This window comes from Gymnoscopelus braueri, assembly GCF_963280865.1.
Source record: "Gymnoscopelus braueri genome assembly, chromosome: 5".
NCBI lineage: Eukaryota > Metazoa > Chordata > Actinopteri > Myctophiformes > Myctophidae > Gymnoscopelus > Gymnoscopelus braueri.
This window is the reverse complement of record NC_137606.1, coordinates 31,441,627-31,457,151: the sequence shown is the minus strand read 5'-3', so window position 1 is coordinate 31,457,151 and position 15,525 is coordinate 31,441,627. Positions and strand designations below refer to the sequence as shown.

The window sequence follows — 15,525 nt, the reverse complement described above, 5'->3', positions numbered from 1 at the left end:
CGGAAATAGCTTTACGTCACCAGGTGGCCGGAACCCGTGACCGGAACCTTTGGTGCCGTACACATCCAAGATGATTCCCCTAGTTTACAATGTGTTTAGTTTGGTAAAATCGTTTTGTTTCTTTTGGTATAATAATTGTTTGGTATGTCCATCTTTTATTCTAACTCGTGGCGCGACTAGCCAGACTAAACGAATTGATTCGCATTGTGTGGGGAACCAAAACAACGTGACGCTGACCGGAACCCATCACCGGAACACGATAGTTTCCCCCCCTTTTTTCTAAACCGGATCACATGGGCCAGTTTAGCGGTGGAAAAGTCTGTGTGACGCGAGGTTATTATTTGGTTCATGGTGCGCTGATGTTTGGGGTAAGGATGTGGGCGGGGCGATCCTTGTCTACACTTCCTGACCAACATCATCCAGAGAAAATAGCAGATCTACAAGCTCACAACGCGTCGCATCGCACGGTGTTGTGAGCTTGTAGATCGGCTATTTTCCGTGCGCTACACGGCGCACAGAGAAGTATAAATGATTCATAAGAGGTTGTTGTCAACTGAAGTTACAGTTGTTGTTTAGCTAGTAGTGAGCTCACAGGATCAACCAGCTAGCATCTCGTTTAGTCTTGAAAGCGTTTTGTTTCGTTCTCTGGGGAACGGTAAGTTATACACATAAATATAACAAACAGATGAACTCTTCTGTCGATGTAATGTTAGTGTTAATGTGGAGTTAGTGTACCTGCTGAAACCGTTATAACCGTATATATGTGTGTGTGTGTAGAATAACCTGCCTTTAAGACCTGTCAGCAGCAGCCTAGACAACCTTGGCCACGGATTATATATTTAGTTAGTATAACTAATGTAAACAGCATATTCTGCTCAGTCTGTGACAACATTGGGGTTGAGGTCTATAGGATTCGACTCGGTGGCTAACTTAATTGTTTACTTTACGCCTTTTTATATGTATCCCAAGGTGAGATGCTATATTAGGGCTAGGCTGACGTTATAACTTATAATAGGATAGCAACGCCAACCTGTTGCAAATGCAACTGAGCCTGTGATACTGGCTGAGCCTGTGATCAGATCCTGGGGGCCTGTGTGACAGCCTAATGATTGGTGATTGATTGAATGAATACTTTATTAGACAGAAATGCAAACAGAAAGTACAGTCATACACTTGGTCTAAAAGGATATCACAAAAAAAAGCCTGTGGACTTGTTTCCATTGAGGTCCTATGTATTCAATTCATCAACATAGCATAAAAAATAACACAAATACAATATCATCACAAATATACTATAGACTATATGTGTCGATGATACTTTTAGTGAACGAGATTATACTGATGGTTTTGTTTGTAGTATTTATAGTCTCGAGTAGAGTTGGTTTCCAGCAGCATCTTACTCGTGTGCTGTGACTTCTGTTCTGTGTGTATGGATGGTTGAACATGTGAGAGACTAGAGTGCTGTTTTAATCTAGATTTGTCCTCTTTCTATCTACAGCTGTAAATCCAAATTGGACAATGTCCTGACTTAAAAACTGTCTTGACAGTAATCTGTCAGACAATTGTCTGAAATCTGTGAAAAGATAAAATATCTTGGACATGTTATTACAGAACAACAAATGACTGAGGATGATGCATACAGGCAATGTCACAGGATGTATGTCAGACTCGAACAGTAATGCAAATTATACATGTGTACATATTAAAGAATGCAGAAAGATCTAATACATCCATGGTACAGGTGGAGTTAAAGTATCTGTTCAGAGCATACACCAATTTATACTGCATGCTTTTGGTCAAGATACAAAAAGAAAACTTGCGGATAAGTAGCTTACAATGATGCCATGAGAATATTATTTAAAAGACCTAGATCAGGGGTGGGCAACCTTTTCAGGCATGTGATCTACTTTGCCTTTTCCAAGGCTGGAGTGTTGCCAGTAAAGCTGACAGTGAAATATCCACCGCTTAGCTGCTAATCAGAATAATGCAAATAAAGAATAAGTAAATTATTGAATATTATATTAATAATGAATATCTGTGGAGAAAAGTTTATGGAAATCAAGAAATGAATGGATGTCTTTTTTAATGTCTACTTGATCTATTTAGAGGCCCAACCTGTCCTGATCTACCAATAAATAAAAAATACATGGCTCCCTTTTCTTTTTTTTTAATAGTACCGTAGTGTAACTTGAACTAATTGCAACCACATTGTTTTTTTGTTTGTTTTTTAGGAATGGAGAAAGCCAAACAAGATGCATTTGACAATGCAAGACTTCAAGTAATTAAAGATGGCTATGAAAGGGCCTTTGAGTGCATCAATAAAGGGCTGACCGCAGATGAAGCTGTACAGAAGGCACAGGCCCTGGAGCATTACAAACAAGGGCGACAGCACCTTCTCAGGGCCATCAGTGTGCCTTCACAGGGTGACGAGTGTGTTGGCAGCTCCTGGGAGTCAGCCAGACAGATGCAGGAGAAAATGCAAGAGACCCTGAACAACATAACCACTCGTCTTGCTATGTTAGAGACCAGCTTAGACCTGGGATCTCCGCTTACCTCCGCTGAGGTATCTGGGGCTAGTAGTGCAGACACACCTTCTGAAAGCTTGTACCCCAAGCTCCCTACCAAACAGAAACCAGACAGGCCTTCACCACCATTACTTGTCAATAACAGCCAACTGGCTGGTGCCGTAGGAGGTCTGCCTGCACACAACGGCGTTGGCATGCCACTGTCGCCTACGAGACAGTCTGTGGTTCCAGGGGAACAGCCGCCGGCGTATTCTCCACAGGCAGCTGATGGCCATCTATCCATCTCCTATGGGACTGATTCAGGAGAGATGTCACTGGTAGGGGAAGACTTCTACAGCCATACATCCAACTCATCACCATCACCCCAGAGCATGGGTGATGAGGGAGAGGAGGTGTTCTTTCTACCTCATGGGGTGCAGATATTCTTTGTCACACCTGAGGGTCAAGTGAGTGCTCCCTCTTACCCCGGCTTTCTGCGTATGGTGAAATTTACCACTGAGCGGTCCGAGGCGATGCCAAACCGACCACCAGCATTTCTACAGGTGAGACAACAAGGGGAGTTGCTGTGGTATAAATACACTGAATGTATTTAACTAGATTGTTCAGCACACTAATGCAGTTTATGAGCCAATTTGAATAATCCAGATAAGCAAGTCTTCCTGTGCTCTTTTACCTGATTTCATAATGTTTACCTTGCTTGTCAGGACTCAGTCCTCTTTGTATCCAGAGGGAGAAGATAGGCTTGTTAATGATCTCTCTATCCCTTGCCCTGTGCACTGTCATGTGAGCGTTGACTCAGTGCTCCTAATCCCGACAGATTTGTGGCAGTGATGTCATCCTTGTGATGTCTTAATCTTGTTCAGGTGACAGCTGGAGTTGTGTGACACATCATTGCATCAGCAGTATTGAAACCCTGGGGGACCAAATCTGTTTGGATGTACTTTGAGTATTGTCATTTTAGACCAACTTAATTAATATCACACAAGCACTACTCTGTGAACAGTGTTGTAGATAACATACCACTGTCTTTTCCACTCAGGAAGGGTTAGGGATATCGGATGACTCAGTTACTCCCAACTATTGATGTGTTTTCTTTAGCCTATAAACAGCACATGCGCTAATGTGTCTGAAACAATCACCCAGACATATTCTAAAAATATGTGGAGCAGTTGTGTAAACACTGACTAGACTGTGTATATTAGTTCTGGCCTTGTTATTTTACTTCTCGCTAGGTTGTTTTTGAAGACATTTGAGTTATTTCTTTTGGTCCGGAGAGCTGTTGCAACTGTTGCAGATAACTATTATCGTGTTCCTTTTATTGGACTCCCCGCCCACCCCCGAACAACAACATCAACAACCAAACAAACAAAAGAAACACACTCACACAAACTAGGTCATGTCATGTGTTTTGAAATGCTGCTCCTCAGTGGGCAATTTCCCAAATAGACTAGGCTTACCCTATTGGATGACCCTATTGGATGACATCAGTGGTTCCACATCCACAGTGCCAAGTATTGAGGGTTAAAGTGGTAAATGGTCTGAAAATACACATTAACATGAATCCAACACTGATGATAGCGCTGTCAAAACAAGTCCATTTATGAAATCTATGAAAAAGTTTACATCATTTCATGCAATACGTAGTGGGGGTCCCTGCTTCATCTCTGTCCCAGCTAAGGGGTCTTTGGCCTGATAAACATTGAAGACCCCTGCTCTAAGCTAAGCAAGCAAATGTTTTGCAATTGGTTTGTATTCCATGTTAACTGTGTCAAGAGTAAGCCTGCTTAATGCTCATCACTCACTACACTGTTGTGGTTGTCTTCATTTTATTTTTGACTCGTGACAGGTTTGTGACTGGCTGTATCCTCTCGTGGCCATGGGCTCCCCAGTATTGCTGTGTAATACTGGGGTGTTCATGTTCCCCGACATGATGGCTCCGGCTCCAGGGTCCTACGTGGGGGTGGTACTGTCCTCTGAGTTGCCCAGTGCAGACAGAGGGCTGTTCAAGGACCTGCTCTCCCAGATGACGGACCTCAGGGTTCAGGTGAACATTGCAGCCATGTTTTGACATACGTGGAGAGGGGAAAAAAGATTTTTACTTCCTAGTATAATGGATAATAGAGTCCTCCAAATGTCAGAGAAGAGGCTTGTCTTTAGGAAACTTAGTCAGTATTGAGCCTGAAGATTAGCAAAAAAGTATTTAAGAGGAACTCTGATTTAGTTCTTAACCATTTCAAACAACATGAGAACACTATTGACCAAGCACACACCTTTGACATAGTGGCCTCATCATGGTTTTAAACGAATATGCATCCACAAAAATTACTATATTTACAGTTATTTAAGGTAACGTTCGCTACAAGCTATCCCTAAAAACAGCATGGATTTCAGTGTAACTTTCAACCATTTGGGGAACACATACAGCACTGTATGTGTTATATATTGTGGTAAAAGACATGCCTATTATTGTCAGCTGAGTTAGTTGGTTTTCTAGGTCATTGCTATGGCTTCTCACACTTTCTAGAGTGTAAAGTAACGTTTATTCCAAGGTTAACAAAGATGGTGCCAACATAAAGTTTATTTTTAAAGAGTGTATTGACCCAAAATATGAATAAACACAACTTATATTAAACTAGTTTGTAAGTGGTCATGGTGTAAGCGGGATACTCAGCTCTGAGCAATGCGGTTATCAAGGAATAATGCATTATTGTTGCATAACCGCACTGCTTGTCGTTGATTATCTAACCCCCACCTCAGCACTGTAGGGATTTGAAATGGGTAGGTGAAGGGAATTAATGAGTGCTAATGCTCTTATATCTCCAGCAGTTAGAATAGCATCTGAGCTCAAACACAAGTGCTGATACCAACCGTGATGGACACTGACACTGACGGAGAGCGCAACAAAACACGGTCCTCTCTGATGTATACTGTATAGTTTTATTACCAGACTAGTCTTCTTTTTTCATGGACGGCGTCCTTATACCCAGCCATCAAGTAAGCAATTTTATATTGCCTTTGATGTGGCCTAACAAATGGGATGTGTGAGCTGGAGATTAATCAGTGCTTCAGCACAAAGCAAGACTGTTTACTGACAGAAAGCGGGCATTTTAAATTGTCTTGTGGCCTTCCCTTTTGTAAGGAGGAAAATGGCACATTGTATTGAGCAGCACACAATAATGAGAGGCTGTATTGTGATACCAGGGAGGTTACTTGGAGGCGAGTGTCAGAATAGGTCTGTGTCGCCTGTGTAGCATAGCTTACAAAGAATTTGACCAGTTTTCTACTTTCCGAGTGTGCCTACGCCTGACTTGAGGCTTAACAATGTGCATCTTTGATCAGCCCCCAGATGAATCTGCAGAGACCATCAATCTTAGCCAGAAGGTACCCATCGCTCCGCCTGAGGAAACCGCTGAAGCTACAGCCCACGCAGGCGTTGTGGCGCTACAGTCCACACTGCCTGAGTGGAGTGAGAAGGTGTCTAGTGGCATCCTCACAGGTGAGCCACTCCTTTTGTTCAGCTCATGCTGTTGTAGGTGTTATTGTGTGTCCATCAGCCACAGTGGACTCATGGATTTAATCATTTGCTTGCACGGGTTTGCAAGCAAGATAGTCTTCAAAATAAAACGGGCCTCTTGAATGATGTCTGGTTACTTGCCAAAGTGGTTGGTAGACAAACTTACCTCGAATTACCGGAATTAAAAATAAAATAATTTGGTCCCCACTCCTTGGGTTGTTTTTTGTCACTGTATATTTGCACATATCGTCACCTTGCTAAACTAATGGCCTAAGTCATTTTTTGAGGAAAAATATATTTTTGCCTAAGTCAGCTCCTCATGACACTGGCCACCTCTGGTAAAATCGCCCATCTCCTAATTGAAAAGGATCATGCTGTTCACTCCCCTTTTAGTATAATGGCCTAACTCCCTAGTGTGACTTAGGCCAAAATAGGCATTTTTTTTGGCCTAAGTCACATGGTTTTGTGACTTAGGCCAAAAAAAAGGCAACAATATTTACTGATTTAGGCCATAAAATTATTTTGGCCTAAGTCAGATTTAATCCTATTAAACCTATTAAAATCTCTTATGTTACATAAGTGACAGACAGTGTTATTTCTATTTAAATAGTCATAATTTGTTATAAACATTTTGGGTGAAATGATTAAGAAATATCATATAGTTTTGTTTTGGATCAGTTTTTTATTTTTCCTGATTTAAAAAAAGAAAAATGACATAGGCCATTAGTTTAGCAAGGCGACGATATGTGAAATTTGTCCTCTGCCTAATAAGGATTCAAGATTGTATTTGTTACATTTCATACACTTGGCTTCTCAGCAATTTGTAGCAACAAAGAAAATTGTGACCTGACCACATGTTATTCTGTTCCCCCCAGGTGCATCGTGGCTGAGCTGGGGTCTGGTGAAAGGAGCCGAGTTCACAGGCAAGGCCATTCATAAGGGGGCATCTAAACTCAGGGAACACATCACTCCAGAAGATACACCCACCAATGTCAGCCCCACTGTGACGAAAAGCCTCCATGTCGCCAAGCAAGCCACTGGAGGTGCAGTCAAAGTCAGCCAGTTTCTAGGTGAGGAGTTCATCTTTATCTAGCCTCCTTCTCTATTCCTTTTATTCTTCATTATTTGTAAACAAACTTCTTAAGGCAAATTTTTACTTCTTCAAAAAATTACGACTCTTCAGCCACGCGTGCGCAGCTAGTGCCCAAAATTTGAAGCACAAACTGTGTTGTGGTCGCAGCTTATCATGGTTCATCATACGCGCTTGTTTCAGTTGAAAATATGTCATCTTCACAGAGATGAAGTTGAAATGAAGCCTTAAAATCTGATTAATACTTACTTGCACGCAGTGGTGGAAAGTAACTAAGTACATTTACTTAAGTACTGTACTTAACTCATTCACTGCCACAATTATTGCTGGCCGCGTTTGCCCACTGCCAGAGATTTTTCATCGAAAAAAAAAAGTACTCAGGAGCCGAGATACAGATTTTTTAAGTTTTAAGTTAACAAGGAAGTGGATGGGAGTCTAGATCTTTAAACAATCATATCTCCTTGGTCTTTGGGTCAAATTTGAAACAAAAACTAAAAAAAAAAAAAAAATTACGTTTTTTACGTCAGTGGCAGGATTGGTAAACGGGAGAAATTACGTCAATTACGTCAGTGGCAGTGAATGAGTTAAGTACAATTTTGAGGTATTTGTACTTTACTTGAGTATTTCCAATTTCAAATACTTTTACTTCTACTCCACTACATCTCAGAGGCAAATATTGTACTTTTACTCCACTACATTTACTTGAAAACTTTAGTTACTAGTTACTTTTCAGATATAAACTATGATACAATAAAACCTACATTAACCACTTTAGCCCTATTTTATACATGGGCCATTTGAAAATAGCCGATCTACAAGCTCACAACGCGTCGCATCGCGACGCGTTGTGAGCTTGTAGATCTGCTATTTTCAAATATTTAGTACTTTTACTTTTGGTACTTTAAGTACATTTTGATGCCAATACTTTTGTACTTTTACTCAAGTAAATTTTGAATTCTGGACTTTTACTTGTAACAGAGTATTTCTATATTGCAGTATTGGTACTTTTACTCAAGTAAAGAATTGGAGTACTTTTTCCACCACGTACCAAAAACAGTCGACATACGTGCCCACAATGTGTCACTCTGCATTGTGAGCTCGTAAATTGGCTATTTTCGGTGGGCGACAAGATGGGCAACAAAGTATAAATCAGGCCTTACTTTGTGTCCCACGTAGTGGATGGAGTGTGTGTTGTCGCCAACTGTGTGGGTCGAGAGCTAGCCCCACACGTGAAAAAGCATGGAAGCAAGCTGCTCCCGGAATCCATGAAGAAAGATAAGGATGGGCGCTCCAACATCGATGGAGCCATGGTGGTGGCTGCCAGTGGAGTTCAAGGTATAGCTGCTCATTCCATTTACTTGGAGACAATTTGCTGAAGGAGGGCTACTGTATACTAGAAATGCACATTTTCCTTAACCTCTTTAGCCTTGGCGTCCCAAGTTTGGGCTTGCCATTACGGGCAAAACGGTATTATTGTAATACTGCAATGTTTCAGCATGTATTAGTATTCAGTGTATTAATTAAATTGTTTGCATGCAGGTTTTGCAACTATGTGGACTGGCTTGGAAGTAGCCGCAAAGAACATCACCACGAGTGTAGCATCAGAAACGGTCACCACTGTAAAGCACAAGTAAGTCCTTTGAAACCACTTGCTTTAGTGTGCGCAATTTTTGGCTCAACTGCTTGCTAGACAGGTTTTTTCTTGTGTATCTTGCAAATAAGTGCTTGCATTTTACAAGCAAAAACAAATATGCACTTACATATTTGTACCTTTTTCCTCTTCCACTTACTTTGCAGATTTAGGGGTCTACAAAACATCTTAGACCCACCTAATGAGAAGACATGTACTTTAGACCCACCTAACGAGAAGACATGTACTTTTTCTTAATTCAGCATTTAATTTTCTCTTGACACTACTGATCACAGGCATGGCCTCATCTGAATGTCACTCTTTCTATAGAGCACTGTGGAATTGCTATCTGGCTGGGCACACATAATTCATGGTGTTGCTTGAAATAATTTCCCCCAATGTTTACAAGAAAGGTCCTACAATTAACAACCGTGCTCTGCATCCGTGACCTTATACAGTAGATTCCCTGTTTCCTACATGTTTGGAACATGTAGAATAAAATCGCAACTATAACAATTTAATTGATTGTATATTCATTTGGGAAACTGGTTCAAGCTATCGAAATTCTCCACTGCATGGGTGTGCACCTCCAATGCATGTTCAGCATGTCATCTTTGAAATCTTTACACTCCATTATAATTGTCCCAACTTGCTCTTGCTCTGTCCTTTCACCCTATCTTGATTCATTCTGATGAAGGTATGGGCCAGCAGCAGGCCAAGCCACAGACAACGCTGTCAACTCTGCCATTAATATGGGTGTCACTGCTTTCAATATTGATAACCTGGGAATCAAAGCTGTGGTGAAAAGAACTGGCAAGGAGACAGCAAAGACCCTTCTGGAGGAGTACAACCTTCAGGAAAGACCAGAGAATGAGAAGAAAGTGCAGAAAAGGGACAAATAACCTTCATCAGTTCTCTGTGGCGCCTTAAATCATAATCTACAGTATATTCTCCTATGAAATAAATCTATATTTAAAATATATTTATGATTAACGTTTTATATTCATTCAAGTTGACTTATTTGCATACATTACTGTTTGATACAGTTGTATAGCACCTAAATCTTAACAGAGGTGGTGTTGTGTAATATTTGTGCAAAATATAATTTTGAGAATATATCTTGATAAATTATAAAATGGTTGTGTATATATTGATTGTTTGACTTAACTGCAAAATGAGTATTGATATATTTTTTTCATAATATAAGGTTTAATTCCCTAAAAATGAGGGAAAGAAAGCGTTGAATGGTTTTAACTATGCTCACTGTAAACCTTCATAATAATTGTATTTAGGTTGAAGCTCTTTTTATGATTTAGAGAAAATGCACTTTATTTGCTGCTTTGAAGAAATTTAGGAAATGCATAATGCATATCGATACATAAAAATGTGTCCCATTAATGATTTAATTAACAAACATATTTGTACTGACACAACACAACAGTCTCTCTGTTTGTTTGCAATGGGGTTGGGGGGGTTGATAACTGTGCCTGGAACTGTAAAATGACTAGCAAGTTTGTTTTTAAGTCTGTTTTGGCTTTTCTTGTTGAAACTGAAGTTGAAAAACCCATATACTATGCTGTATATGAGTCCCTAACGGTGTGAAAATAACTATGCATTACTGTTAGCAGCTTCTATCAATGAAGAGTTTAATAATGTGTTATTTTCTAACCTTTAACATTTGCCATTATAGGAATTAATATTTCTACCTAATATAAACTGTGGTGCTGCTCGGTTGCTCATTTTATTATGTCTTAATTCCAATTTATCTGTTACTTTTCATGACATTTGAATTTGTCCTGCTTTATCAATGTTTCTAATAACTCAATATAAAGTAGTTTTTAACATTGCAATGTATGGACAACCATTTTAACGAGTAATAGTTTTCGGGTGAAGTGGTTCTATGTGTTTTTGAAGTGAAGCTTTAAACCTACAGCAGGTGATTGTGAATTTGATGGTGGCTTTCCATGTGCTTTTATAGCTGTATGTAAACAAGAATTGTGACTAAATAAACCTTTCAAAAACGTTTCACTGTCTGGGGGTTGAATGCATATTCTTAACTGTATTGTTTTTATCAGCCTGAAAGCACCACCTAGTGGTCATAGTGTATAACTGTGGTCTATTCCACTCATTTTCTTGACCACTCATTTTCTTGACTGTTTTGAGATACCTTGTTAACTTGCTTCAGTAATGACTATGTCCTGTGAGTATGTAAAAAAAACATACAGAACGTTTAAAGATAAATAAATAACTGTGGTCTATAACCACTCAAGTTGGCCTGTAATTTGAAGTGTTAAAAAGAGTGTTGATGAGTAGATATGTTCTATTAATAATTGTCATCCTCAGTGATGATCTAGTTTTCTCATATTAAAAGCTCTTTTGTTCATGAAAATGTAGTCATGCTGTTAATACATGTGAAGAAGAATCAGAAGAATAGCTGCTAGTTTACATTTAGTGCTTAATTGTAAAACCTTATATCTAGATTTCAATAACCATTGAACTATTAATATGAATATTAATTAATACTATTAATATTAACTACTTTTTAATTTAGTTCAAACTGTGAAAGATTTTAGGTTGATCCCACCCCATTAAAGTCACTTTACAGAGATGTCTTTATTTTAGTCTATATGGGACATAGTTTGAGCTTTTTATTTTACACTTTAAAAAAAAGAAACATTTCAGCCTAATACAAAATGAAAACCACTGACATAGCATCTCTGTTATGCAATGCTTAGCTAATTATGGATTAGTCATTTGTAACACAGAAATGGAAAATACAATAAAACATGACCTAATTAGAATATTGAGCCTAGGAAATTATGCAGAGTGCAGAACTAATTGACTTTCATCATGTTAGTGTCTAGAAACTAAAGGAGTCACATGTCCCTTACCACAGTCAAATGAGAAAGTCAAAAACAAGCCATGATTCTTTTTGTTTGAGAAATATATATGAAATTTGAATATATGCATTCGGAGCAATGGTTTACCAGCTAAACCTGCCATTTGATTTATGTTGTGTTATGAAGTTGTATATGGAAGTTTTTGATTGCTCTAAGTACCTAAAAGCTACAATCATGTGACCACATTATATTATGTAGACTGCCCCAGCACATCAATCAGTATGGTTCCACTTTATTTTTCCTTTCAGCACTGCACAATATGTGCATTACAATATACTTTGTGATTGCAGATGTATATGTGCATAGAGTTGGACACTATTAAGGGGATAAATGGATGTTTTCAAGAAAAGGGTCAGACAAGCATACTGTATGTTATCATTGGTATCCGTCAGCAAATGCAGCCCAAAGGAACTGCCTGTGACCTGTACAATATTAGTCATAAGGTTACTGCTAGTACTCTCCAGGGATGGTCTTAAAGGGATAGCTCACCCAAAGAATAACTTTTTTTCTATCTATTAGTCACCCCATGGAGTCTTGAATTAGAATATTTTTTGTTTTTGTCGCATTCCTATGCCAATAATTTGATGACCAGCGGTAGGCAGCGGTTCCGGTAGGAGACACAAAAGAGATTCTTTGTGTGTCCTACCTGAACCGCTTCCGGTCATCATATTATTGGGTTAGAAATGCGACAAAACAAAATAAATCTCCATGAATTCAAGTCTCCATAGGGTGACTCATCGATAGGAAAAAGTCATTTTGGGGGTGAACTATCCCTTTAGGTTAAGACACAATCTTGGTTCTCTATTTGGAATGTTGATCATGTTCACTTTTATGAATAGGTAATATCAAAGAAATAACATACAAATTGAGCTTATGGGTGGATGTTGGCTTCAAGTCCTGTACCATCTTCCCCATTTACTGTAGGTGAGTTATGTGACCCTCTTAGTTCTGTATTATTGTAATAAAGCTAGTTCTATCAAATATATCCACAAGTCATACATCGGAAAAATACAATAAAAAGCATACAGCTAAAAGATTACACACTAAATCGTCACAGTATAACACCAAGCCAATCAATTTCACCTGCTTTGGTACAAAAATTGCAAAAGCAAAACAACCCCCCAACAAAGAGAACACCAGAATTGGCAGGTCCACCATTGGCACCCTGTTCTCTTCACAGGTGAGAGCAGGTTCACACTGAGCACATGAAAGAGTCTGAAGACGCAGGAGGCGAACATGAACATTATGCTGCCTGTAACATCATCCAGTATGACCGGTTTGGTAGTAGGTCAGTGGTGGTGGTCTGGGGAAGCATATCTTTGGAGGGTTGAACAGAACTCCGTGACATGGCCAACGGTACCCTGGCCTGACTGTCGTTAGGTACTGGGAAGACGTTCTCAGAGCAATTGTCAGATCTTAGGCTGGTGTAGTGGGCCCTGGGTTCCCCCTGGTGCAGGACAATGCTTGGCCCCATGTGGCCAGAGTTTGCAGAGTCAGACAGTTCCTGGATGACGAATTGATGCTATTATTGACTGACCCGCTCTTTCCCCTGACCTAAATCCATCTATACGAATACGACATTATGTATCAGTGCATCTGACGCTGCCAAGTACCACCACAGACATCCAGGTCTGGGAGGAGATCCCCCAGGACACCCTACGTCGACCCACCAGGCGCATGTTGTTGGGAGTGCATACAGATATGTGGGAGCAATACACAGTAAACTCAGTCACATTCTCTGTTGCCATGATCAAATTCACATAAATTGGATTAGCCTGTGATTTAAAAAAAAAATTCTACTTGAACCATTCATCAAAATCTGATGTGTGATTTAGGGTTCCCCTAATTTGTATTTGTTGTATGTTTTTGCAGTTGCCTATATTTTAGAGGACAGGGTAAACCTTACCTAGTGCTAGTGGTTAAATATTTTTTTAAGATCCAACTATAACATAACACAACGCTTACTGAACTAGATTAGGCCTATACAGAGCAGAGACAATTATACTGTAGTTCAGTTAAGTAGGCTATAATGTTATTCTGCCTGGGGGATCTGGATCTTATATTGTCAGTACATGATTCTACTAGCCTATATTTTCCCCATTGATTGATTTTTCCCTTTATGACCCAGGCCTGCTTTGGCTTGTGTGCATGTTTGTAATTGTATGAATATACAGAATGTATAGGCATGCATAATACCAACTGATAAACTAAAGCATGATCATTTTATATCTATCTAAAACGGGGAGATGCAGAATGGTAGTATAGGTCTAGCTGCCAGACTGCTATGAAGAAACAGTTTCATTTTATAAGAGAAAATATAGTTAAGGCTGATTTAGACTTTTTAGTAGGCTAATCCTGAATGCATGTACAGAATACAGGTTACTCAAGTACATTTACTCAAGTACTGTACTTAAATACTGAGGTTTTTTTTAATTTTTATTTAAGTATTTAAAATGTTCAGTAGCCTACTTTTACTTCTACTCCACATCACAGAGGCAAATATTGTACTTTTACTCCACAACAATTATTTGAAAACTTACTAGTTACAAATTTGTATTATTATTACAAAACACACATTACCCACTTCAGCCTATTTGAAAATAGCAGATCTACAAGCTCACAATGCATGTGAGCTTGTAGATCTGCTATTTTCAAAAGTTCTTTTTTACATTTTATACATTTGAAAACTTGTGAAATGGGACATACTGCCAATGAGTACTTTTACTTTTGTACTTTAACTATATTTTTATTTCAATACTTTTGTACTTTTGCTCAAGTAAATTTTTAATTCCAGACTTTTACTTGTTACAGAGTGTTTCTACATTGCAGTATTGATACTTTTACTGAAGTAAAACATGTTAGTAGGCTACTTTTCCCACCACTGGATAGAACCTTATTTCTAATTAGCCTAAACCAAGAATCAAATTCTTCAATGAAGGAATAATAAAACACGTGCAAGTTACCCCCATTACGTGGTGTTCTAATAAATCGTCCCAGTGAGCATCAATGCACTATTCTGCACTATTCTGCACTCCCCCGCCCCCACGCATCCGTCTGATTAAGTCTAATTGATGATCTAGTTCACCTGTGGGTTAGAATGCAAAAGAACCAGAAAGCTACATTTTCGTATCCACAGGTAAGTTATTACAGAGTTCTTTCATCAAATGTGTGATTTAAGTCTTCCCTTAAACAAATGTGCAGCATACTTGAGAGGATGTCCAGCTGTGTAATTAGCCTACTTGTAGGCCTAAGTGGTTAAATTATTGTTTAAGTTAACTTATGACCGTCACCCAACTATAATACACTAGCTGTAGAATACAACTCTCGTAGACGTATTTATGATTCTGACGTTTTCAATCTAGGAGAGTTGTAGACACTCCTCCCCATTGTCACCGGGACTTTCAGCTCCTCATCTTTCTCGAAATCTTTATTGATTGATTTAGAAAGATATGGATTATTACATTGCACTAGAACTCCGGACAGTTAGTTAACATTTGGGGCTTGGGGGTAAGCACCCTATTTTTGCATTGTAATTAGCCTATCCTAGCCTTGGATCGAGACTATCATATGTATTTCGATTAATTGAATACAAAGGATCGACCCCAATGGAAATAATTCATAGTGCTTTCTTGGGTTTAAAATCATTTTAACATACCTTGTATTGAACTGTACTTCCCTGTGTTTGTCTTTGCAAACTGTTAATAAAGTATTCAATCAATCAATATTTTATCGAGTCTGACTTTTACTTTCGTATCTACGTACAGTCATGTTTCAGGGCTAGTATCTGTCTTGGCCTTCACTCCACAGTGCGTCCTGCACTTTCACCAGTAAAGCCCGTACTTCTCCGTACATGTACAAAACAAATA

The 15,525-nt window shown here is 39.1% G+C and overlaps 1 protein-coding gene across 2 annotated transcripts; it reads left to right on the top strand.

Annotated features, from left to right (window-relative positions):
- The first annotated feature begins 516 nt into the window (after positions 1-516).
- On the top strand, positions 517-10,782 carry spartb (spartin b). 2 transcript variants are annotated; one of them, XM_080428498.1, is made up of 8 exons: positions 517-655; positions 2,232-3,067; positions 4,372-4,569; positions 5,865-6,021; positions 6,915-7,109; positions 8,306-8,464; positions 8,669-8,759; positions 9,457-10,782. In XM_080428498.1, the coding sequence occupies exons 2-8, from the start codon at positions 2,234-2,236 to the stop codon at positions 9,659-9,661; spliced, it is 1,839 nt and encodes a 612-aa protein (XP_080284624.1). In that variant the 5' UTR covers positions 517-655; positions 2,232-2,233; the 3' UTR covers positions 9,662-10,782. The 2 variants fall into 2 exon arrangements, with proteins under 2 accessions (XP_080284624.1, XP_080284625.1); XM_080428499.1 differs by having other exon boundaries at positions 8,927-9,510.
- Positions 10,783-15,525: the final 4,743 nt, after the last annotated feature.